Genomic DNA, 25,470 nt, shown 5'->3' on the forward strand with positions numbered 1-25,470 from the left:
ACAAAGGGGTGCCTCTTCTAGCACGACCCATCTCTGCCTAGTCCGGAGAGAAAACGTGCCTTTCACAGCCACATGTATGCAGAGCAGGGCCCGGAGTCTGGCTTTACGACATTCCTCTAACGAGAGCCCATTCACTTGCTCTTACAGACCTACTCAGCTGCACAGCCACTCCAGTCCAGATCATCTGTCAAATACAGTTATTCATAGGATGTCCTCTTCAGCTCGTCAGTGATGGGGGTGGCTATTGAGTGAACAATTTGAGTTTCTTTGTTGTGGGTTTGTGGATATTCCCATCAGCATGGCAGTTATTAGTGGCACTCCACAACATTGAAATGGTATGTTATGTTTCCTATAGAAAAGGACAGTTGTCAGTGTTTTAGGCCTAGTAGCTGCTCACTAATTAAATATGGTTCTTCGATAGATGAGTGGTGGTGCTCCTCCAATGCTCATCAGCTTAACTTTTGTTTACATTTTTCAGATGTTTCCTTGTTTTTACAAAGCTCTCTCGCTCTTTTTTTTCAGAAGCAGTAGCATTCTCAGTAAAGACCACCCCCCTGACAAGAAACCCAAAAGTGATAGACCGTCAGTCTCCGCTTCACATGAGTTTGACCCTACAGGTAAACGCACAGATGAATGGTTCAATCAGCATGATGGGATGGTGTGAATCGATGGTGTATGCTATGCACTATGCTGTATGTTCACTGTGGAAAATATTGCCACCGTTTCTTTCTCTGATCTGCACCTGCATTTCTGAATCTTTAAGGGTACCATGTCTTGCGAGAAGTTTCGCTCTATCTGATTTCATAGCAGATCTTTGTTGCACAATCACTTCTTCTGATCAGTGTTATTGTGCACAAATGAATGAAATATTAATTCTACTTGCTCAAAGCTGGTTGGTGACCTTAATGCCCAGTGAAAAAATACCAGCCAACTTTTTGTTGTTCACTATTGAAATATGGGCATATAAGAGAAAAAGCACAAATTATGTTCGGGTATGATGACTATTCACCGGCTCTCTTGATACTCATCAAACAATCAGGGCGATTTAAAGATAGAATCCTCGTGCCCTCCAGCTGATCTCAGAATGACGGATTGAACGCAGACGTGTTCGGCAAGAGGTTACACAAGACTGGTCTCCGAATGATTGTCTGTTTCACTTCAGTTGACTTTCTTATGTTTAGGCCCAAACTCTAGTCTCATTCCCTCAGCCTAAAGCACAGTTACAAGCTATGTCTTCCAATCTTTAGTAGAGTATTATTATCAAAAGATGAGAGATTGGATGAGGTTTTATTCAGATCTGACTTTGATAGACTTTTCTTTACCCCTGTTGCATGTCCACGTTTCTTACTCTCTATATTTCACCTTCTGGCCTTTTTGTGTTTCATGATTCCTATTTCCTAACGATCATATCCGATCAAGACATGATCTTTCACTGGCAGGCAAACACATCGTAGGTTAGAAGGTGAATGATAATGGCAAAGAAGTAATAATCAACATTTTAAATTGAATGGATTTTGTAGACAGTTTTTCATTATTTTGACCTCCCCACATTATAATTGGAAGAGGAAGTGGAAACTAACGCAGCCTATTGCCTAGAAAGCTAGAGCAGAGAGCAGCTTAGCTGGTTAAACAAAGGTTAGCCATGTCAATAAACTTACCAGCAGCTAACTGCAGAGGACAAACATAGGTGCAAGGTAAGCGTTTCATAATGATTTATTTTGTATTGACCTTAGGCTAATCGATGAAGTCCGAACTGAATTCCACAAAGCCTGGTCACTATCAGAAGAGTTTAGTCAGCTAGCCAGCAGCACTTGCTTCAGTAGTAGCATATAACAGGGTGTCAAATTGAGACCAATTCTCTTTTTCAAACGAACCCTGCACAATACAAACACACATCAATAAAATACTAAATCATCAAACACGAGCATTCCCCACTAATGTTTTAAATTCCCTTCAGGACAGCATGCGTTCAAGCCTGAGCCTCCTTTGCAACACATTCCACATCTGTGGAGCATAAAAAGCAAAAGCAGCTCTCTAAATCAGAAGCCACCCTTGGAATCTCGAGCACAGTCTAATATTGTGCTCTTGTATTGTATTCTATTGTTTTGACTTTGACGTGTGTCGTCAGATACATACAGTTTGTGTCCGAGCGCTTTGTAAATAAACAAAAGGGAACGCTGCTCTCTTACATACAGAGAGGCCCAATCCACTTTTTGATACAATAAGCAGTCTTGAGTTCTACAATTATCACTAGTAATTAATCTAAGTGCACAATGGAAAACAGCATCTAGAGGTTTAATTGTGGAAGCTGCTGTATGCCTGTACAGTGCATTCAGAAAGTATTCGGACCCCTTGACTTTTTCCACATTTTGTAACGTTACAGCCTTATTCTAGAATTGGTTCAGTTGTTTTTTCCCCCCTCGTCAAGCTACAAACAATACCCCATAATGACAGGATTTTAGAAATAAAACTGATAGTTACACAACTATTCAGACCCTTTACTCACTACTTTGTTTAAGCAGCAATTACATCCTTGAGTCTTGGGTATGATGCTACAAGCTTGGCACACCTGTATTTGGAGTTTCTCCCATTCTTCTCTGCAGATCCTCTCAAGCTCTGTCAGGTTGGATGGGGAGCGACGCTGCACAGCTATTTTCAGGTCTCTCCAGAGATGTTCGATCTGATTAAAGTCCGGGCTCTGGCTGGGCCACTCAAGGACATTCGAAGACTTGAAGCCATTCCTGTGTTGTCTTGGCTGTGTGCTTGGCTGGGTGAGGAAGGTGAACCTTCGCCCCAGTCTGAGAACCTGCTCCAGAGCGTTCATCAAGGATCTCTCTTTACTTTGCTTTGTTAATCTTTTCCTCGAGCCTGACTCGTCTCCCAGTCCCTGCCGTTGAAAAACATCCCCACAGCAGAATGCTGCCACCACTATGCTTTACCGTAGGGATAATGCCAGGTTTGATGATGCTCTTTGGCAATCTCCAAGCGGGCTGTCATGTGCGTTTTTACTGAGGAGTGGCTTCTGCCTGGTCACTCTACAATAAAGGCATGATTGGTGGAGTGCTGCAGAGATGGTTGTCCTTCTGGAAGGTTCTCCCATCTCCACAGAGGAACTATACCTCTGTCAGAATGACCATCTGGTTCTTGGTCACCTCCCTGCTGACCAAGGCCCTTCTCCTTCGATTGCTCAGTTTTGCCAGGCGGCCAGCTCTTGGAAGAGTCTTGGTGGTTCCTAACTTCTTCTATTTTTAAGAATGGAGGCCACTGTGTTCTTGGGGACTTTCAATGCAGCAGAGATCTCTTGTTACCCTTCCCAAGATCTGTGACTCGACTATCCTGTCTCGGAGCTCTACGGACAATTCCTTTGACCCCATGGCTTGGTTTTTGCTCTAACATACACTGTGAGACTTTATATAGACAGGTGTGTTTCTTTCCCAATCTTGTCCAATCATTTGAATTTACCACATGTGGCCTCCAATCAAGTTGTAGAAACATCTCAAAGATGATCAGTGGAAACAGTATGAACCTGAGCTTAATTTTGAGTCTCATAGCAAAGGGTCTGAATACTTATGCAAATAAGGTATTTCTGTTTAAATACATTTGCAAAAATGTCTAAACCTGTTTTTGCTTTGTCATTATTTGGTATTGGGTATAGATCGATGAGGACTTTTTAAAATTTTATTTAATCCATTTTAGAATAAGGATGTAACAATGTGGAAAGTCAAGGGGCCTGAATATTTCCTGAAGTCTCTTTATTATTATATCCTGGTATACTAAAACCGACAAACATGGCCTGGACAACTTCATTTCTATTATTTACTGATGGTACAACAGAGTACAATACTGTATAATGTATATACACTGCTCAAGAAAATAAAGGGAACACTAAACAACACAGTGTAACTCATAGTCAATCACACTTCTGTGAAATCAAACTGTCCACTTAGGAAGCAACACTGATTGACAATACATTTCACATGCTGTTGTGCAAATGGAATAGACAACAGGTGGAAATTATAGGCAATTAGCAAGACACCCCAAATAAAGGAGTGGTTCTGCAGGTGGGGACCACAGACCACTTCTCAGTTCCTATGCTTCCTGGCTGATGTTTTGGTCAGTTTTGAATGATGGCGGTGCTTTCACTCTAGTGGTAGCATGAGACGGAGTCTACAACCCACACAAGTGGCTCAGGTAGTGCAGCTCATCCAGGATGGCACATCAATGCGAGCTGTGGCAAGAAGGTTTGCTGTGTCTGTCAGTGTAGTGTCCAGAGCATGGAGTCGCTACCAGGAGACAGGCCAGTACATCAGAAGACATGGAGGAGGCCGTAGGAGGGCAACAACCCAGCAGCAGGACCGTTACCTCTGCCTTTGTGCAAGGAGGAGCAAGAGGAGCACTGCCAGAGCCCTGCAAAATGACCTCCAGCGTGCATGTGTCTGCTCAAACAGTCAGAAACAGACTCCAATGAAATGAGGGCCCAACGTCCACAGGTGGGGGTTGTACTTACAGCCCAACACTGTGCAGGACGTTTGGCATTTGCCAGAGAACACCAAGATTGGCAAATTCACCACTGGCGCCCTGTGCTCTTCAGATGAAAGCAGGTTCACACTGAGCACATATGACAGACGTGACAGTCTGGAGACGCTGTGGAGAACGTTCTGCGGCCTGCAACATCCTCCAGCATGACCGGTTTGGCGGTGGGTCAGTCATGGTGTGGGGTGGCATTTCTTTGGGGGGGCTGCACAGCCCTCCATATGCTCGCCAGAGGTAGCCTGACTGCCATTAGGTACCGAGATGAGATCCTCAGACCCCTTGTGAGACCATATGCTGGTGCGGTTGGCGCTGGGGTCCTCCTAATGCAAGGCCTCATGTGGCTGGAGTGTTTCAGCAGTTCCTGCAAGAGGAAGGCATTGATGCTATGGACTGGCCCACCCGTTCCCCAGACCTGAATCCAATTGAGCACATCTTGGACATCATGTCTCGCTCCATCCACCAATGCCACGTTGCACCACAGACTGTTCAAGAGTTGGTGGATGCTTTAGTCCAGGTCTGGGAGGAGATCCCTCAGGAGATCATCCGCCTCCTCATCAGGAGCATGCCCAGGCATTGTGGGGAGGTCATACAGGCACGTGGAGGCCACACACACTACTGAGCTCATTTTGACTTGTTTTAAGGACATTACATCAAAGTTGGATCAGCCTGTAGTGTGGTTTTACACTTTAATTTTGAGTGTGACTCCAAATCCAGAGCTCCATGGGTTGATACATTTGATTTCCATTGATAATTTTTGTGTGATTTTGTTGTCAGCACATTCAAATATGTAAAGAAAAAAGTATTTATTAAAAACATTTTATTCATTCAGATCTAGGATGTGTTATTTTAGTGTTCCCTTTATTTTTTGGAGCAGTGTATTTCTCACAGTATTTCCAAAGTTATTCATATACAGTGTAAACAATGGTGGCCCCAGAATCGAACCCTGGGGTACCCCTTTTATTCACTTCAAGGAATTCAGATTTGACCCCTTCTGTCACAATAGGTTCTATTACTGAGATTTTTCTGAAACCACATACAGTGCCCAGGCCTATTGAGGACAACTTACTCAATAATATAGAATGATCAACTGTGTCAAAACCTTTGACAAGTCCACAAACAAGGCATTAGAACATATATGCTTAGTCAAACATTGTGCCTTCGATAGCTACTTCATTCATACACAGACAGCTACACAGACACCTGTCATTCCATCCCATTCATTGTTTATTTGCTAATGTTTTATTTGATTTCTCTGTCCCCATCTTTTCTCCTATAATTTTCTCTTTTTTGTTTTGATTTCTCTTTTTTTGTTTTTGCACTGGTTGTTCTGTTGGGTGTTGTTGCTATGCCTCCCCCGCCTGTGTTCTGGTGGGCCAGACATTCTGGTGCAGAAGAGTGACTGTGTTCTAGCGGAGGGACGGCCAGAGTCCTGTGGTAAGCTGCTCCTGGTTGGTGTTGCTAGGCTAGCTACCTGCCTGCCTGTAGGCTGGCTGAAACTGCTAGTGCTGTTTCTCTCACTCTCTCTTCCTCTTTCTCCCTCTGACCCCCTTCTGCTCCCACCGACCCCCAACCCTTCCCCCATCCCAGGGCTTGGATCTCACCTCTCGCCTGGCCCAGCCTGTCTTTCATTTTGCTCCCACCCTCCCATCCGTGTCAGCTATACCCCTGACCAAATGTCCCACCCACACGACTCTTTGCACTGCCCCCCTGCTTGAGTGTACACACACTGCATTGGCGGCTATACCTTTGTCACAACAATAATAAAGGAAGGTTTAAGGGCCAGCTAGTAGTGTTTTTGTTTGACTGCGCAGGTGGTGCAAAAGTGGAAAGTGTAGGCAAAACTTAGACTTAAGTCACTCATGAAATCATGTCATGGCAGTGAATCAGCAGTTTGTGTGTGGTGTGTGTGAATGTCGTGGGCATTGCTCTCCCCTTCAAGACCCAGCCAGTACTCAACCGTTCCACAGCCTGCCTTTTGGATAAACTTGAGGAGTACACAGTACCAGTTTTCCACACACTGACCCTGTCCATCTCAGACAATTACTAACTTATTGCTCTCCAAACACCTGTCTGCTCTTCTTTCCCAGTACAAGAGGTCTTGGGGGGAGGTCAATTGTGCATGCACTTATGTTTGTCTGCGTGCCTGTGTGTGCGTGCCCTTTTGTTTCAATGATTTTGTGTGGTTTTGATTGCAGTGCCTTGACATCACAACACACTACATACTCTTCCACTAACTCTCCACTTGCTAACAGATGTGTATAGATTAGCCTACAGATTTCAATAACTTGCACTTATTTGACCATAACCGTTACAGTGACCAATGAGTGTAGTAGTCATCTTCTTTTGAATCCTTCACCCTCGGTTACTACATACTCTTCCACTAACTCTCCACTTGCTAACAGATGTGTATAGATTAGCCTACAGATTTCAATAACTTGCACTTATTTGACCATAACCGTTACAGTGACCAATGAGTGTAGTAGTCATCTTCTTTTGAATCCTTCACCCTCGGTTCACAGTGTTGTTCTTTAGGCCTGCTACCTCCCCTTCACACGACACTACTGTGTGTCTGAGTTCACCTACTAAACTGGCCTGTGTTGAACTGAATGTGAGGCCCTGTATGTGACATCATTGTTCTCTCTCTCTGTCCTGCAAAGGGCTTGTCCAGCGATGTGTGATCATTCAGAAAGATGAGAATGGCTTTGGGCTGACGGTGAGCGGAGACAACCCTGTGTTTGTGCAGCTCGTCAAAGAGGGTAAGGTCAACTCACCCCCACGATGGGAATAGCCGTGGTCATTGCCTTCGCTACTTTTCATCCTCAATAGTTATTTTTATGTATGTACCTGGCCACAGGGCCAAACTTTAGCACCAGACCATCAGCCAAATACTGTAAAAAAAAGTTTTTAAAAAGTCAGGAACTATCCAGGATGTTAGTTTAAGGCTCTGATGTACTATCATATAATCTGTGTGAGAGATGGGAATTCTAGCAGGCCCTGAATCCAGGGCAGCTCTTGTCCCTTATAGAGGCTGATGTCTGTTGTCACTGGGCCAGCAGTTGAGTGAGCTGAGTGAGCTGCACACATTGGGGACAGGTCTCAATGTAGAGCAGTGTCGAGAGCGAGAGAGAAAAGGGAAGAGCTCGGGTTCTCAATGTGTGTGTACTCTTATGGATGTGCTTGGTCATGTTTCTCCCATTTTTGAAGTTGTGAAGGCTATTATCTTTGCCGTGGACACAAGCGGTGTAGGCTGCTTCTCAGTATCCCATACACAGCCCAAAGATGCTAACATGCAGTAATGCATTCATATACTTTATTAATACAAGCTTACGCTATATCACTCCTTTCAGACGCTATATCACTCCTTTCAGTCTCTTGTCAAATCTCTTGTCAAATGTCATGACTCGTTTCCCACACTTTCAAAGTTAGATGGATATAAAATACCTGTATACTCTTTGCAACAGGATGATATTACAGTACACATATAAAGCAGTACCTTGACATGGTAGGAATTTCTGCCTGGTTGCCTAAGCTCCAGACTGGTGTGTATAAAGCCGCACTGGTGTTTATGTTGTGATGGCACGGGCACTCATTTCTGGTGCCACCTATGTCTCGGTTGTCTCCTGACCCTATAATATTCCTCTGAATGCTTTCTCATAATGAACACTCTCTGGGCTCCTAAAGCTCTGTCTGGGGAGGAGTAGCCTAATGGGGCCCCTTCAGCACCACAACCACTGTTATGGTTAGGGGCCCGGAGTTTCTCCTGGTCAGGTCTGGAAAACCTCAGGGCCCTAGTTATGGTGTACGATATGTTACGATATAGGATGTACTTCAACATTACTTTTGTAGTGCAAACAGTGGTATTGTAATGGGTATATTGGACATTGTTCATCTTATACACCGTTCTGTGTTTTCCTGACTCTCGTCCCCTCTGATTGCTAGATGGTGCTGCAGAGCGTGCGGGTGTACAGACAGGTGACCGGATCATCAAGGTACACTAATCTATGGAGTTGCGGCCAAAAATAAAGGGCACCCTTGCACTTTGCTTAAATAACTTTTTTATTTATTTAAAAACATGTTCAAATTGGACAAAACTTTTGGTCCCCACAAATTCCCTCTAAGTTGCGTGCTTCTGTGCCGTAGCCCGAGACCATGTTCAACTCTCTGGGACTGCAGCGCAGAGGGCTGAAGAAATATCAGCCCACTGAGAGAAGCACGAGATTGAACATCATTCTACATTAGTCACTTTGAATGCAACACACTAAAACAAAACCAACTTTGCAAGAGATTTTGTTGTAGGCAGAAAGCATTGGTGTATTGCGCATGACTCAGCCCATACTCTACAAAGACCTACGCAGACCAGTGCGGCATAGCCAATCAGTGCTGCAGTAGGCCTATATGCAAATAGGCCATTGCCATACATGGATCTGTGCCATTTACTTTGAACTGGACTGTGTTTACAGCTGTGGTCATGAGTAGATGTGCTTGTTTTGAGATCAAAGCAAGGGCTGCATGTAGCAACATGTGCACATTCTGTTCATATCCTTTGCTAGTTAGTGGGTTATTAGCCCAGTTGCAGATCATTTGTAGTCAGCAGTAGGGGAGTGATTACTTCCTACAAGAGCACCAAACTTATACAATTCTAGACATCTTTGAAAAGTGAGTCAGATAAATAGCTTTTTTTTTGTCTTAAGTGGGCAGTGTTGTATTTTGAAATGGGCTTGAATAAGCTAGGTAGACAATTTCAACTTATTTAAAAAGAAATAGGGAATTATTTAAGAAACGTTTGCCAATAGTTTTGGCCACAACTGTATACATACCACTTTCATAGTAGTTGCAGGGTCCTGTTCAATTGGCACAAAACTGAAAATGTTTTGAAATGGAAAAATGAAAATTTCTGCTCTATGGATACGTTTCTTGCCTGCTGATCACGACTCAGGTGCCTTGTTGCCTTCTCCTTATATGCTCCAGTCACACAACTTTGTTTTGTGATCTGAGGTTAAGCCAAAACACCAGCTCCACAATGCCACCTGCTGGTTGGATTAGAAAAAAACAAAAAAACTGTGTGTGAAGAGGGGTGGATGAATTAACTCATTTGATTTCCAGGCAGCATTGAATGAATTCTCACATTATGACTTTTTTCCTTTCTTCCAGGTGAACGGGACCCTAGTAACACATTCAAACCACGTGGAAGTAGTAAAGCTCATAAAATGTATGCATTGTAGAGTGACTTTAGTTTTATTGATATCGGAAAGTCATAGCCTGGTTCCTATTTGTGCTGTATTTCCAGCTCATATGGCCATTGTTGTGCCAAATACCATACAAGTTAGCAATACAGCACAAACATCTGTGGCCAGGTTAGGAAAGTCATGTAATGATAGTGAGGATGAGGCCTATTATTACACATACTTTTAGTTTTAGTTTTTTTACCATCCATCTTATTTCTTCAGCGGGCTCCTATGTGGCCCTCACAGTGTTGGGGCGACCCCCCGGGTTGCCCCAGATCCCCCTTTTGGAGGGCGAGGCTAAGGTGGTGTTCCTGCGGGCCCAGACAGGGTCGTCCTCTGTCACCTCTCCAAACTCCCCTGGACAGCCAATGGGGGAGCGACCATACAGCCCCCATGACCGCATCACCTCTCCTCTACCGATATGGGTATGACCGCCTCCTAACATCTGAGCTGCATTCCTCCTTTGAGCTCCGTCTTCTTTCTCCATGTCATCCCTCTTTGCCTGTCTGCTTTTCCGGGTTTGTTTACATTTGTTTGTTCCTTTAAAACCCTGGTCTTCCCCTGCTTCTTTACTCAATGTTTCATTTCTTCCACTGTGTGTTAGGTTCCGTGTCCTGATCAAGCCCCGTGTGTCTTATTCCCATTGTATAGGAAGAGAACAACAGCGTACACAACCAAAAGGTGCACATTCTTCAGAAGATGTTGTCCAAAGAGCAAGAAGATTTGCAGGTGAACATTCTATCTGGTGCAGGAGAAACCATCTCCGTTAGTATTTGGGCATATGCTAAATTTGGGGCCCGTATTCATGAAGCGTCTCCGAGTACGAGTGCTGATCTTGTCTAAAGTAGGAGTGCTGATCGAGTTGAGCCTTTTTAGATCATTATAAGTAAGAATTCATGGAGACCTGATCTGTGATCAGCACTCCTACTCGAGACTGTTTATAAATACAGGTCCTGGTCTATAAAGTGCTTTTCAGAGACCGCTCACTCTGGACATATGAGGTCAATGTTTTGTAGTTTGATGAGATCAAATTTTGAAGCATGTGAAGTCATGGTCTTTGTCCTATAATTGTATTCTAATAGGTTTTGAGACGTTCAGGACAACACTGGCGTGTGTGTGGCTTGTGTTGATAAGAGCAAGACTTTTCCTGTGGTTTTGGACTAGAACAGTCACTATAGCAGGAAGCCACTCAGAGAGAACCAGTCAAACCCCCCCCCCTCCAATAAAGCACATTACTGCACTGCTGCTACGTGTGTCAACATGACATTACCAGCACAGTATAGCCACAGCAAGTGTGTTGAAAAAAACACTTTTGTAAATTAGTACAAATCTATACGGTTTAAAGTAAAAATATTTTATGGACTCGGCTACTTTGGATTCCAATAATGTCTGACTGAGTGTCTCCGCTGCATTCTCCCTCCCTACAGGCAATGAAGGAGGAGTACAGCAGGAATCCGACGCCCAAACTACTGAAGGACATCCAGGAAGCCAAGAGGCACATTCCACAGCTGCAGGGGCAGCTTAGTAAGGCCACTGGGGGAGCACAGGTAACTCGCATCACCCCCCCCCCCCACTCCCTGAATAAATAAATACAAAAACATACTGTATCTGACATTTTATGTTTTAATATTTTGGTATGTATTGTTAATAACTAATAGTTAGTGTGAGAATCTGTGGTTTTCTGTGAGTGCCATGATCAGGCCGATGAGTTTTCCCTGACTATAACCTTACCAGTTAAAACTCTGGGCCCGTGTTTTAATCTGAGCCTAACCATGATATTTCTTTCACCAAGGTAGTTGATCTGCGTGTTCTGCTCAATTTATGTACACTATATGCTTTGAAAACATGACAATATACGCTACATGAACAAAAGTATGCGGACACCTGCTCGTCGAACATCTCATTCCAAAATCATGGACATTAACATGGAGTTGGTCCCCCTTTGCTGCTATAACAGCCTTCACTCTTTCGGGAAGGCTTTCCACTAATGTCGTAACATTGCTGCGGGGACTTGCTTCCATTCAGCCACAAGCATTAGTGAGGTCGGGCCCTGATATTGGGTAATCGATCTCGACAAACCATTTCTGTATGGACCTCGCTTTTGTGCAGGGTAGCATTGTCATGCTGAAACAAGAAAGGGCCTTCCCTAAACTGTTGTCACAAAAATGTAAGCACAGAATTGTCTAGAATTCAATTGTATGCTGTAACGTTAAGATTTCCCTTCACTGGAACTAAGGGGCCTAGCCCAATCCATGAACGCAGCCCCAGACCATTAGTCCTCCACCAAACTTTACAGTTGGCGTTATGCATTTGGACAGGTAGCTGGCATCTGCCAAACCCAGATTCGTCCTTTAGACTGCCAGATGGTGAAGTGTGATTCATCGTTCCAGAGAATGCGTTTCCAGAGTCCAATGGCAGCAAGCTTTACACCACTCAGCCAACACTTGGCATTGTGCTTGGTAATCTTAGGCTTGTGTGCGGCTCCTCAGCCATGGAAACCTATTTCCATGAATCTCCCGACGAACGGTTCTTGTGCTGATGTTGCTTCGAGAGGCATTTTGGAACTCTGTATTGAGTGTTGCAACTGAGGGCAGGCGTTTCAGCACTCTGTGGTTCCATTCTGTGAGCTTGTGTAGCCCACCACTTCACAGCCGTTGTTGCTCCTAGATCTTTTCAATTCACAATAACAGCACTTACAGTTGACCGGGGCAGCTCTAGCAGGGCAGAAATTTGACAAACTGACTTGTTGGAAAGGTAGCATCCTATGACGGTGCGATGTTGAAAGTCACTGAACTCTTAAGGCCATTCTACTGCCAATGTTTGTCTATGGAGATTGCATGGCTGTATACACCTGTCAGCAACGGGTGTGGCTGAAATAGCCTAATCCACTAATTTGAAGTGTTGTCCACATACTTTTGTATATATAGTGTAGATGTAACGCTCCGAGTGGTGCAGCTGTCTAAGACTGCATCTCAGTGCTAGAGGCGTCACTACAGACCCTGGTTCGATTCCAGGCTGTATCACAACCGGCCGGGATTGGGAGTCCCATAGAGCGGCACACAATTGGCCCAGCGTTGTTAGGGTTTGGCCAGGGTAGGCCGTCATTGTAAATAAGAATTTATTCTTAGCTGACTTGCCTAGTTAAATAAAGGTTAAAAATCACACAAAAAAAATGCTTCGTTTTGGGTAATATTTATATTTACTGCACGTGACTGACTTTGTGATTTTAATTCTAAGGATGCCCTGCGATTGGGTGATGGAGATGATGGAAGCATGGTAGACATGGACCACACACCTTCCTCCAGTAGCAATGAACTCTCATGGAGCAGCAGTATGATGTCCCCTGTAAGTGTCAATTTCAACTTCTGCTGGTGTGTGTGGGCATAGCTGTGGAGTAAATACATTATTAGGGACAATGAATTAGTCAACTGTGATCTTAATCTCACGGAGGAGTACACCACAACCCACTTCTCTGTCCCAAACCTGGGTTGTGTTCATCGGGGCACGCAGCCGCAAATGAAAATGGTTTGTTATTAGACAGGTCCAGGTAATCACCCCCTGTTTCAGTCTAGTTTCTTCCATTTGGTGCCTAATGAACAAGACTCAGGTTTAGCTAGATGAGTTTTTGATAGCTTACCCAATGTTATCCATTTGCAGGTTCTCCGTGGTTTTGCATCTGCCTCCCCGGAGAGCCTGTGCCAAAGAGACTTGTTGTCCTACCACAGCCCAAAGAGCACGCCCCGAGACAGCTTCAACTCCTGCCACTCCCCCGACCCAGAAGACACTCCAGACCTGGTAAGACTGACCTGGCTCATGTTCATTAGGGCATGCAACTGAAAACATTTCAAATTAAAGTTTATTTGTCACGTGCGCTGAATACAACCGGTGTAGACCTTACAGCTTACTTACAGGCTCTAACCAATAGTACAAAAAAGGTATTAGGTAAACAATAGGTAGGTAAAGAAATAAAACAGTAAGACAGGCTATATACAGTAGCGAGGCTTTAAAAGTAGCTAGGCTACAGACCGACACCGGTTAGTCAGGCTGGTTGAGGTAGTATGTACATGTAGATATGGTTAAAGTGACTGCATATATGATGAACAGAGAGTAGCAGTAGCATAAAAGAGGGGTTGGTGGGTGGAACACAATGCAGATAGCCCGGTTAGCCAATGTGCGGGAGCACTGGTTGGTCAGGCCAATTGAGGTAGTATGTACATGAATGTATAGTTGAGGTGACTATGCATTTATGATAAATAGAGAGTAGCAGCAGCGTAAAAAGAGGGGTTGGGAGGAGGCACACAATGCAAATAGTCCGGGTAGACATTTGGTTACCTGTTCAGGAGTCTTATTGCTTGGGGTTAAAAACTGTTGAAGCCTTTTTGTCCTAGACTTGGCACTCCGGTACCGCTTGCCATACGGTAGTAGAGAGAACAGTCTAATGCTGGGGTGGCTGGGGTTTTTGACAATTTTTACGGCCTTCCTCTGACACCGCCTGGTGTAGAGGTCCTGGATGGCAGGCAGCTTAGCCCCAGTAATGTACTGGGTCGTACACACTACCCTCTGTAGGGCATTGGTGGTCGGAGGCCGAGCAGTTGCCGTACCAGGCAGTGACGCAACCATGCTCTCGATGTTGCAGCTGTAGAACCTTTTGAGGATCTCAGGACCCATGCCAAGTTTCCTGAGGAGGATTAGGCTTTGTCGTGCCCTCTTCACGACTTTCTTGGTGTGTTTGGACCATTCTAGTTTGTTGTTGATGTGGACACCAAGGAACTTGAAGCTCTCAACCTGCTCTACTACAGCCCCGTCGATGAGAATGGGGGCGTGCTCGGTCCTCCTTTTCCTGTAGTCCACAAGCATCTCCTTAGTCTTGGTTACGTTGAGGGACAGGTTTTTATTCTCGCACCACCCGGCCAGGTCTCTGACTTCCTCCCTATAGGCTGTCTCGTCGGTGATCAGGCCTACCGCTGTTGTCGTCTGCAAACTTAATGATTGTGTTTGAGTCGTGCCTGGCCATGCAGTCGTGGGTGAACAGGGAGTACAGGAGGGGACTGAGCACGCACCCCTGGGGAGCTCCAGTGTTGAGGATCAGCGTAGCAGATGTGCTGCTACCTACCCTCACCACCTAGGGAAGGCCCGTCAGGAAGTCCAGGATCCAGTTGCAGAGGGAGGTGTTTAGTCCCAGGATCCTTAGCTTAGTGATGAGCTTTGAGGGCACTATGGTGTTGAGTGCTGAGCTGTAGTCAATGAATAGCATTCTCACGTAGGTGTTCCTTTTGGTCCAGGTGGAAAAGGGCAGTGTGGAGTGCAATAGAGATTGCGTCATCTGTTTGGGCGATATGCAATTTGGAGTGGGCCTAGGGTTTCTGGGATAATGGTATTGATGTGAGCTATCACCAACCTTTCAAAGCACTTCATGGCTACAGACGTGAGTGCTATGGGTCTGTAGTCATTTAGGCAGGTTGCCTTTGTGTTCTTGGGCACAGGGACTATGGTTGTCTTCTTGAAACATGTTGGTATGGTGTGATTTAGCTCATCGGAACGTTCAAAACGTTTTGTAACGTAAAACAAAATTACATTTCTTATTGGACAAGTAGTCCTTCTGTTTCAGTCAAATTCTTTACATTTAGTGTCTAATGGACATGACTAATGCTCTGCAGATGTGGAGCCACCTTCATTCAACACCCCTTTGATGGTAGATGTTGTTGGCCACCTCAGTGAAAGGAGCAGTCAACGCTCAATGAGGGAGAGATCTAAGTGCTGTGTGTTCCTCCTCTCCTCCCCCCTCCTCCAGGACTCCCTGTCCCCCTCCACTGTTAGCAGCCCCTCCTTACGCTTCGTCTCCCAGATCATCGGAGCTGAGGACGACTACTTTGACTCTGATCAGGAACAGGTAGGCCCTAAATACATCCAAAGTAAGGGAAAACGTATAACTTCTTTTGGCTTTGAAAATGAAAATCGAAGCCCTATTGATTTATTTGCTATTGATCTAAAACTTTTTGTTTTTTAACATTCTTTACAAACACAGTGGAGCATGCAAGGGCATGTCCCAAAAAAAATCTGTCCGTAAAAGGGTGACAGTCTGACGAGCCTCACAGAGAGGATTTTCTAACAAGGTCAAGCCAGCTCGTAACACACACACTGTGTATTTCAGGTCAATGGCCAGTGCAGCTGTTTCCAGAGCATGGAGCTGCTCAAGTCCAGACCTGCCCACCTGGCAGCGTTCCTGCATCACGTCGTCTCCCAGTTTGACCCTGCACCGCTGGTAAGAGTCCCCCCCCCACACACACACTCACTCACCTGACCATGTTTGTGTTGTGACCAGTTACAGACAACAATATAAGTATTTTTTTAAATGGGATATCAGTGCAGTGCTGACGCAGACAGAATGGTGTACAACGTGTTTGTCATCTCTCATTGATCATGGGAAACGTTTCTCTTTAGCTCTGCTACCTCTACGCTGACCTGTGCAAGCAGACCAACTCCAAAGAAACCAGACGGGTGTTCATGGACTTCCACAACTTCTTTATCGACCGGGGAGCTGTGAGTAGAGTTGAACTAGCCTACATCTGGGCCGATATTCACCAAGAGTCTGAGTTGGTGTGCTGGTCTAAGATCAGGTACCACCTATCCATATAATCATATAAGCATTCCTACTCTGAGACTAATTGTGAATATTGGCCTTGTAGTCTCGAGTGGCTTTCATCCACAGTCAGTACAGGATCACAGCTAGCTTTTACCCAAACTGCAGGCCCAAGCCAGCACAGACTTGCACTGTTGTTATTACACAAAACTCACAGAGCTGTGGCAGGAGCAGTGGTGTGAAGTACTTTAGTAAAAATACTTTAAAGTATTACTTAAGTAGTTTTTTGTGGTATCTGTACTTTTCTTTCCTATTTATATTCTTGATAACTTTTACTTCTCTATATTCCTAAAGAAAATAATGTACTTTTTTACTCCATACCCTGACAACCACAAGTATTTGTTACATTTTGAATGCTTAGCACGTCAGGAAAATGGTCCAATTCACACACTTATCAAGTGGTCATCCCTACTGCCTCTGATCTGACGGACTCCCCCTACACACATACTTTATTTGTAAATTATGTCTGACTGTTTGAGTGTGCCATCTGGTTTGCTTAATATAAGCATTTTTTTTTTTTTTGTCCATTTTTACTTTTAATACTTAAATATATTTAAAGCCAAATACTTTTAGACTTAGTAGTAGTTTAATAGGTGACTTCCACTTTTAATTGAGTCATTTTCTATTAAGGTATCTTTACTTAAGTGTGATAATTGGGTACTTTTTCCACCACTGGGCAGAAGTCATGGTCTCCCCCACCATAGTTGTGATAAAACACCTACATCCCCTGACAGTGTTGATATATGCAACACTGTTATTTTACAGCAGTGTGTTTTGTGTGATAAGATTATTGGTGATTCTGTCAGGAGTCCCCTCTCCCTGTGGTAAAACATTTCTCCACAGCTGGAACCGTAATTTCTCTGATCCACTGTTCTGTTGATTCCCAATACAATATATTATGCTGCCTAAGACCGATAAGACTACTTGAAGATCCCAGAAATGTTCTTGTCTAGTTGGATTTCTTATGCACTACTAACACACACAGGGCATACATTTAGGAATTGTTCAGCACGTATCAGTCGGTTTACTCTTTTTGTTAAATGTCAAGTATTTTTACTCTGGTGTTTCGGTAAGCCACATATTAACACGTCTGGCTTTGTTAATTCCCATCTGAATGTGTCTTTATTTTCATACAGAATTTAAAAGTAGCTGTTCCCGAGTCCCTATCCTCTGACCTTGGTGAGTATTTGTGGCTTTCCTTTAATTTCCATTAGTTTCCCTGGCTGACAAATCCATGCCAAGTTAGTTATTTCTGGGTATATTGAGGATTGACTATTGTTATCTAATGGAATTCCAAATATAGCCGACTCAAGTTTCCTTACTTCAACCCTGTAATAGCAGCATGATCACAAAGTGCCTCTAAGTGTGTGGTAGGTTGTTTAACCTATCTACCTAATCCTACATCAGGTGTTAAGACATCGAACAAAGTAATTATATGAGAATTGCACATTTAAATTCTCTCTTTGAGCTGTATTTGTTGCCACCCCACTTCCTTAACCGTGTTACTGTGTTGTGTGGTGGCTGTTGAAGACCGGAGGAGGACGGAGCTGATCCCTGAGGAGCTGAACAGACAGTACGTTCAGATGGTTCAGGACACCCAGCTCCCTGACATCCAGAGGAACCTGGAGGACTTTAGGTTAGTCACCTTGCACACGCTCTTCTGAGATGGCCGCCTTTCCCATTGGTGCCTATGTGCTAGTCATATGTAAAGACTTGTAGATAGTATAGCTGTTTGTCTTTATAAACACTCAGTGCTGGTCTTATACGCTGCTCGGCTTATAAATGTACACTATGTTGGCATAAGCCTGCTGTAAGATATAATCATGTTATAAGTAAGGTATAAGTTGAAGTAAGCATGATATTAGTTATTATAAGCATACTGTAAGTGGGATCTGACACTGGTTTGTGGGGTGTGCAGGCAGAAGCGCAGTATGGGTCTAACCCTGGCGGAGGGGGAGCTGGCCCGGCTGGACACGGAGCGCGTCAGAGACCGGGTAGCACTGGAGAGAGAACGTGCTTGTGCTGAAAACATCATCACCAAGATAGAGGATGTTCTGTTAGTAGCCACACTCCGTTTCACTTGCTGTCATGTTTTTAATTGAGGCTGAAAATGTATTGATTGGAAATCTACTACTTCTAATTGTTTGAACTTCTTTTTGTACTCTGTTTAAATAGTTTTAAAATAGTTTTCTGTGTAATAGAATTTGTTCTAATTGAATTTCTTGACATATTTTAGGTTGACAACTCAATCCACAGAGGAGGAGAAATGGTGAGAGGATTATCTTTTGTTTATCTATAGGAAAGAACCGATATGGGCCATACACATTTAACACTATCCATCGATTTTAGTCAGTGTGATGTTTTGAGGATTGTCAATAAAAGACGTTAAGGTCACAGGCTCAGACTGGAGACCATGATCTTGTTCAGTAAGGCACAACGTAGCAAAACGTTTTACAACCAGAAAACTCCAAAAAATGCATTATTGGACAAATTCATGTAGAACCTACCTGTCCCACTAAACACAATATTTGGTGTAGTGCACTGCACTCCTTGAGGGGTTTGAGACACTTAGGGGCGTTACAGACTCTTGGTTTATCTAACCACTATCTGTGTCATTTCTACTCCTTGTCAGACCGGAGACCAACAATTTAGTTTCAGTTCACTACCATGAAAGAGGACAAGAACATCATATTAGATGATTTTGAGGTTGAGCAGTGATCATTACAACAGACGTTGCATTGTGTGTGTAGAGTATCTCTTTGCCAGGGGGGAAATCTAGCTACATGAGTTCTTGGCCAACCTCTTTAATAAAAAAGTACATTTCTCTAGCTTGTCTAGATTCACAAGGGACTATTTCCAACATTGTATAACAACTTTATTTTAACTGCCATATGGTCCCGGCATATCCCAGATGATGAATGAATGGACATCTTTCCGCCGTCGTCACTTGTTTTCGTGGCATATGGTCAAAGCCACACTAAAGACACGTCAACATGTAGTTCACTTCAAATGAATCCCAATCTTTGCCACTTGTATATAAAACCGAGAATATGGCAATTTAATTTTGGCCTCTAAATCCTGAATCCTCGTTGGTCTGTTGCAGCACTACTATGCAGTATGTCATCCTCACGTACATGAAGCACCTTGGCGTGAAAGTCAAAGAGCCACGCGGCCTAGAGTCCAAATGGGTCCGCATCAACTTCCTCCCCAAGATCAAGGTATGAGCTTACACTGAACCCTCCGCTCACCTAGCTCCGTTTTTATTAACTGGCACTCCTACTATATCCCTCTTACTGACTGATCATGTGATATCTGTGATGAACAGAAGAGCATCAAGACCGAGAAGGAGGGAGGGGAGGAGAAGGTGAAACGCACCAGGTTTCCCAGCATCCTCGGGCCTCCTCGCCGGCCCAGCCGAGTCGACCCCACGTCCGGTGAGTCTGTCTGCGTTATAAAGCACGCTGGCCTTCATTTTGTCATTTAAGTTGACCAACACTACTATACTAACGCTGGACCCCTGGATAGTCACTTTGTATTGGTAGATGGTCATCATTACCCACATTGGAAACAAGTCATCTTGTTACTATGGAAAAAGGAAGGACTGGCAGCAAAGTAAACAGATCCTGTAGTATTGACTCCTGCTACCTCTCTTTTGTGTCTGTCTTGACTGTATGGGGGATTCCTGCCTGTCTCTGACTGATTTGCCTGCCTGTCTGTCTGTGTGAGCAGTTGGCAAGGCCATGGACCTCAACAAGCCACGGCCCCAAAAGCAGCTGTCCCAGCCCTGCCTGGAGCACCTGGAGGCGGGTCGCTTGAGGGCCAGTCAGTCCAATGAGGGCTCCGAGCTCATACATTCCTCCCCGACCAACGCCACCTCTCCAACCAACAGCACCACCAACAACAACGCCTCTGACGGAGGCAGCAGAGACTCTGAGTTTGGTGCGACCCTGAACTACCACATACTGTACTAGATTCTAGCTAGTACATACCTACTAAACTCCCTAGCTAGCACACTTCACACATACTCAATTCTAAACCAAGTACACTAGTCTCTAGACTACATACTGAATCAAGTGCAAGCAACACAAGACCAATTACGCTCCCCATAGTGTTTGAGGAGCACGGTTTGTCTGCGGTGCTCTCCTTTTTAACTAAAATCCTGACATCATCTCTGACACTTTGAATTTGGTTTAATGTTCTAATTGTTAGCTGTAAATATGTTGCCTATTAATTCTGGGTCATTGTAGCTGTAGTAGAGCTGGGCCATATGTACCAAAATTGTGATCAATTTACCTATTTTTTTGTGATAGCGCTAAACTGCTAAAACTTTTTTTTAGTAATAAGTCTTTATGGACAGGTACTTTATGTTAGTGGCAGTTTTTTTCCAGTGCCAAATAAGACAACGGAGATGGTATGATTCTTTTTAAAGTTAGCTATTTCATCGAACATATCCAGGAAATTATTTATATTTTGCGACCTGTCAAAATACAATCCAGAATTATCAGATTTCATTTTTGCTCTTCAGAGAATTTGCTGGCATCTTTGTGCATATTGGCCTATAAGCAACAGTATATTATTCACCACTTGTGGAAGTTGGAATCCGTAAATGTAGGCTAATGTCCGACAAACACTTTCCAGTGCTAGGCCTAGGCTACTTGATGTAGGCCTATTCATTGTGAATGGTGCGCTTGTCTCCCCTCTGCGGCGCATCAAAACCATACTGCACTACATCCTACTCGGGTTGTAAATTGTTGCCATTAAGAGGTGAGAAATACCTAATCTATTCACAAAGTTATGATTGTCCTCTCTGTAACTGGAACAACAGTAGTAGCTTTGAAAACTGTCTTTTCCCTGCAATAGCGTTTTGAGCAATGGTCATATGCTTGTGTTTCTCAGAATGCATTTCTACCTCCATGTCACAGTGGAGAGAAGGAGTGAGAGTCAGCAGCCAACAGCGAAATACTTTCTTATCAGGAATTAACATAATGCGTAGGCTATTACTGTCGACCAAATAATGATTTTAGAACAATCTACAGAAACGTTGTGTAGCTAAATCATCGAAAAATTTAAGACTGACGCTAAATGCTTGGGTAAGAGGAAGGCAATTTTCGGTTTATCGTCCCCGCTCTAAGCTGGAGTAATGGTCTTCCCACCTGGCTTGATAGTTGTACAGTGTAACTGATCTATTCGCTCTGTTTATCTCTGTCTCTCCTCTCAGTTGGGACCCCTAACTCTGCCTTCCCCAAACTGAGTGAGGGTCTTGGAGACCTGGACAGTCTAGAGTACACTCCAAACACACATTTTGACTACAGCCTGAGCCCCTATAGCCTGGACCAACTACAGGAGGAGGACAGGGAGAGTGGGTAAGATGGACCCCAAGCAGGGGAAACATAGGGCCTAGGATGCAGTCAAAAGTAGTGCACTAAATAAGGAATATGGTGACATTTTAGACCCTTTTTTTATCTACCCTCTGTATATAAAATGCAATTCCATTCCAGTTCATAGAAAAGTTTTTTTTCCAGTCACCTAAATGTTTTATTTTTATTTTTTACCTATTGTGTCTCCTTTCTTTTAATAGGTTTGACATTGTAGTTTCATGCAGGCAGAGTATGACTATGTGGAGCTTTGTCATGCAGGCCACGTAGTTAATAGTTTCCTCTTGTTTCAGAATTCTTGAAGGAACACCCAAGGCTATCAGAAGGTGAGGGTTTTCTGATCTCTGTTTTGACCTACTTGGCCTACCACTACTTCTGATAAAGGCAATGGTCAGATCGTTTATTAGAGTTTTTAGTCAGTGTCCTAATCCTCTTTTGGACAAAATGTGGATTACTTTTATCAGAAGTGCTGTGGTTAGAGACCTTGTGAGTTTCTGTTATATTTCGTGACTCCATTTATCTCGGATGGTGTATTTAAGGTTGTAACCAGCCCTGTATCTGCTGCTGCCTATCTCCCAGGTTGGATGGCCTTGGTTCTACAGAGGTGCAGAGTGAAGATGACCAAGGAGGCACTGACTCCGAGCATGACCCCCTCAACTGGCAGCAGCTGGTGGGACGAGAGGTCCTGGCCGGACTCCAGCCCCACGAGATCAAGAGACAGGAAGTCATTAACGGTAACTTCCTGTTCGAATTGTCACCATAATATAAATACATGGGGCCCATCTAACCTGACCAGAAAAAAACTCTGGGCCCTAGTGATTGGCTTTGCATGATTAGGAAATACCCAGGGCCCTGTACATACTGTATGTCTGTGTTTACTCTTTTTAGTAGGCGGATTATTGTTCACTAGGAATAATCACGGTGTTAATCGCTTACACTCCAGGGAATTGGCCTATATGGATAAGTCTAAATTGAGATTTTTCTTACAGAAGAAATATGGAAAGCATATGCATAAACATGGTAGCATTCAAAAGTGAACAGTTTGGAGATTGTTGTAAAATTATTAGACTCAAGGTGGGGACAAAACAGCTAATCTGACACAAGACTGAATCCAAACATTATACTGTTGATTTTATGTGTATTTTACATTTACTGTACACTTTGAGGTATTTGTTGATAACGAAAACTTCAATTAATCTGGATGCATTCAGTAACATAAGAATATTAATGGAAAATTTGGGGTAGGTAACCCTAACCCATAAGACAAAAAAAATTAACAAGGGTTTGTGTGCGGCCTAACTGGTGTCTCCAAATGGCCACACACTTCTCCAAAGTGTGAACAGGTCCTATGTAATTTCAACTCAATGAATAGTCTTCAACTATAAGGTGCTATTTTGAGCTCTCCTAGCTGTGCCGTTGAGGTACGAGAGCAAGCAGACTTGTAGTTTTTATTTGGATAACAGCCCTGCAACCCCGCCTTTACACAATTACTTACTATTGTTGTTTAGCGCATTCAAAAAAACAAATACATTTTTCTTTGCAAATAGTCTGGGAAGCCATTTGATTAGATGATCAGGAGTCTTATGGCTTGGGGGTAGAAGCTGTTTAGAAGCCTCTTGGACCTAGACTTGACGCTCCGGTACCGCTTGCCATGCGGTAGCAGAGATAAGTCTGTGACTAGGGCTGATGAAGTCATTAATGATTTTTAGGGCCTTCCTCTGACACCGCCTGGTATAGAGCTCCTGGATGGCAGGAAGCTTGGCCCCAGTGATGTACTGGGCCGTACGCACTACCCTCTGTAGTGCCTTGCGGTCGGAGGCCGAGCAGTTGCCATACCAGGCAGTGATGCAACCCGTCAGGATGCTCTCGGAGGTGCAGCTGTAAAATCTTTTGAGTATCTGAGGACGCATGACAAATCTTTTCATTCTCCCAAGGGGGAATAGGTTTTGTCGTGCTCTCTTCACAACTGTCTTGGTGTGCTTGGACCATGTTAGTTGTTGTGGACGCCAAGGAACTTGAAGCTCTCCACCTGCTCCACTACAGCTCCGTCGATAAGAATGGGGGTGTGCTTGGTCCTCTATTCTTGTAGTCCACAAGCATCCCCTTTGTCTTGATCACGTTGAGAGAGAAGTTGTTGTCCTGGCACCACATGGTCAGGTCTCTGACTTCCTCCCTATAGGCTGTCTCATTGTTGTCAGTGATCAGGCCTATAACGGTTCCATTATATATCGCAATCTGGTCAGGTGGGCATCATTTGAAAGTGTGTTCTATTGCCAACATGGGCAGCTAAGTTACATAATACAATCTCAGTGTTGGGCTTTCTCAAGGCAATTCAGAGAAGCGTATTGTAATTTTGGTGCGCGTAGAGTCACGAGTCCATTCAGATGTGTTTTCGCTGCCAAATTTCTTCACAATACGACATAGGCTCATTCTGTTCAGAACAACTCAGAGTATGACGCCATGTCATCTTGTACAAGATCAAGCATTGTGGTCATGGCATTGTATATTAAATGAGTTTGGAAATATGAAGTGCACATTTGGACTAAAAGGGGTTTGGTTTGCTCGTGTGACATTAAAGTGGTGTATATATTATAATCCTCAACGTCTCATCTTTCAAAATACATCAAGTCCTCTTCATGTAATCATTTATATACAGCATTTCCCTCCCTCAAGACAACAACAAATGTGCAGAAGTTGACCCGTTAGCGAGAGGGATGGGGGCAACTTCTTAGTCCAGCTGTCAATTAAAAACCAGTACTGTGCTGTGAAGTGGAGACCTTGAGCTCTGACGTCATGTATAACATGTTACTGTATAGCCACTGCGTCCCAGTTTAGGCACTTAGCAGATTTGGACACTGATTATTTGAACCCGTCTACGGGTACGAGTGTAATGAGTTAAGAGTGCAATGAACAAACAAACAACTCAATCAAGCAAACTTTATTCGTATATATCACTTTTACCAATGCATCTTTCCTAGTTGGAACCTTGGCCAAAAACCCCCAAAGAACAAGCTGAAATAACCGTTCTCATTATCTTATTATCTTTATCGGCCTTTTGTGGTTGTCTCATGTAGTCATTTATCAGTATGTGTCTGCAATAGTGATTAGAGCTGTCTGTGTCTACAGAGCTGTTCTACACTGAGAGGGCCCACCTGCGGATGCTCAAAGTGCTGGACAACATCTTCTACCAGAAGCTCACCAGAGAGGGCATACTGCCTCCTGCCGACATCAAGAACATCTTCACCAACCTGGAGGACATTGTTCAACTGCATGGTACTTACACGCATGGTCATAAGCACGCGCACACACACAGACATGTACAAGCATGTACGCACACATACACACACAGAATGGCCCTCTTACATTCCCTTTCATTTTGAATTTCAGTTTGGATATCTGAGCAAATGGTAACAATTCGGAAAAGGAATGAGACGTCCGTAATCGACCAAATAGGAGACGACTTGCTGTCCTGGGTGAGTACAGCTCGTTTATTTTTTTTATTTTGAAGCCTTTTCCCCAACGGAATATGATTTATGTAGTAATTGTGTTGGAGAAAAGTGTCTCTCTCTCACAATCCACAAAAGCGGTGCCATTGTCTGAAATTACTTTTCACTGCAGAATAAACTTCCACTTTTTTGTATGGGATTGCTTATCTTTTTAAGTGGCTTTGAACTGGAGGGTAAAAGATGGTTGCTCT

At 43.9% G+C, this 25,470-nt stretch overlaps 1 protein-coding gene across 4 annotated transcripts in view; it reads left to right on the forward strand.

The window, feature by feature from the left end:
- Positions 1-25,470, forward strand: part of LOC124005077 (rho guanine nucleotide exchange factor 12-like) — a 72,223-nt gene that overhangs the window by 35,600 nt on the left and 11,153 nt on the right. For 2 of the 4 annotated variants that reach the window (XM_046313999.1, XM_046314000.1), the window contains 25 exons: positions 523-617; positions 5,911-5,967; positions 7,191-7,289; positions 8,473-8,522; positions 9,685-9,742; positions 9,981-10,183; positions 10,410-10,487; positions 11,186-11,305; positions 12,996-13,103; positions 13,416-13,553; positions 15,550-15,648; positions 15,910-16,020; positions 16,200-16,298; positions 17,535-17,577; positions 17,929-18,034; positions 18,317-18,454; positions 18,635-18,667; positions 19,502-19,616; positions 19,724-19,832; positions 20,128-20,337; positions 21,617-21,761; positions 22,067-22,099; positions 22,353-22,507; positions 24,900-25,046; positions 25,161-25,246. In XM_046313999.1, the coding sequence (XP_046169955.1) occupies positions 523-617; positions 5,911-5,967; positions 7,191-7,289; positions 8,473-8,522; positions 9,685-9,742; positions 9,981-10,183; positions 10,410-10,487; positions 11,186-11,305; positions 12,996-13,103; positions 13,416-13,553; positions 15,550-15,648; positions 15,910-16,020; positions 16,200-16,298; positions 17,535-17,577; positions 17,929-18,034; positions 18,317-18,454; positions 18,635-18,667; positions 19,502-19,616; positions 19,724-19,832; positions 20,128-20,337; positions 21,617-21,761; positions 22,067-22,099; positions 22,353-22,507; positions 24,900-25,046; positions 25,161-25,246 (2,635 nt within the window). The remainder of the gene's footprint in view (positions 1-522; positions 618-5,910; positions 5,968-7,190; positions 7,290-8,472; positions 8,523-9,684; positions 9,743-9,980; positions 10,184-10,409; positions 10,488-11,185; positions 11,306-12,995; positions 13,104-13,415; positions 13,554-15,549; positions 15,649-15,909; positions 16,021-16,199; positions 16,299-17,534; positions 17,578-17,928; positions 18,035-18,316; positions 18,455-18,634; positions 18,668-19,501; positions 19,617-19,723; positions 19,833-20,127; positions 20,338-21,616; positions 21,762-22,066; positions 22,100-22,352; positions 22,508-24,899; positions 25,047-25,160; positions 25,247-25,470) is intronic. The other 2 variants (XM_046314001.1, XM_046314003.1) reach the window with 1 other exon arrangement.

Source organism: Oncorhynchus gorbuscha, linkage group LG19 (genome assembly GCF_021184085.1).
Source record: "Oncorhynchus gorbuscha isolate QuinsamMale2020 ecotype Even-year linkage group LG19, OgorEven_v1.0, whole genome shotgun sequence".
NCBI classification, from domain to species: Eukaryota; Metazoa; Chordata; class Actinopteri; order Salmoniformes; family Salmonidae; genus Oncorhynchus; species Oncorhynchus gorbuscha.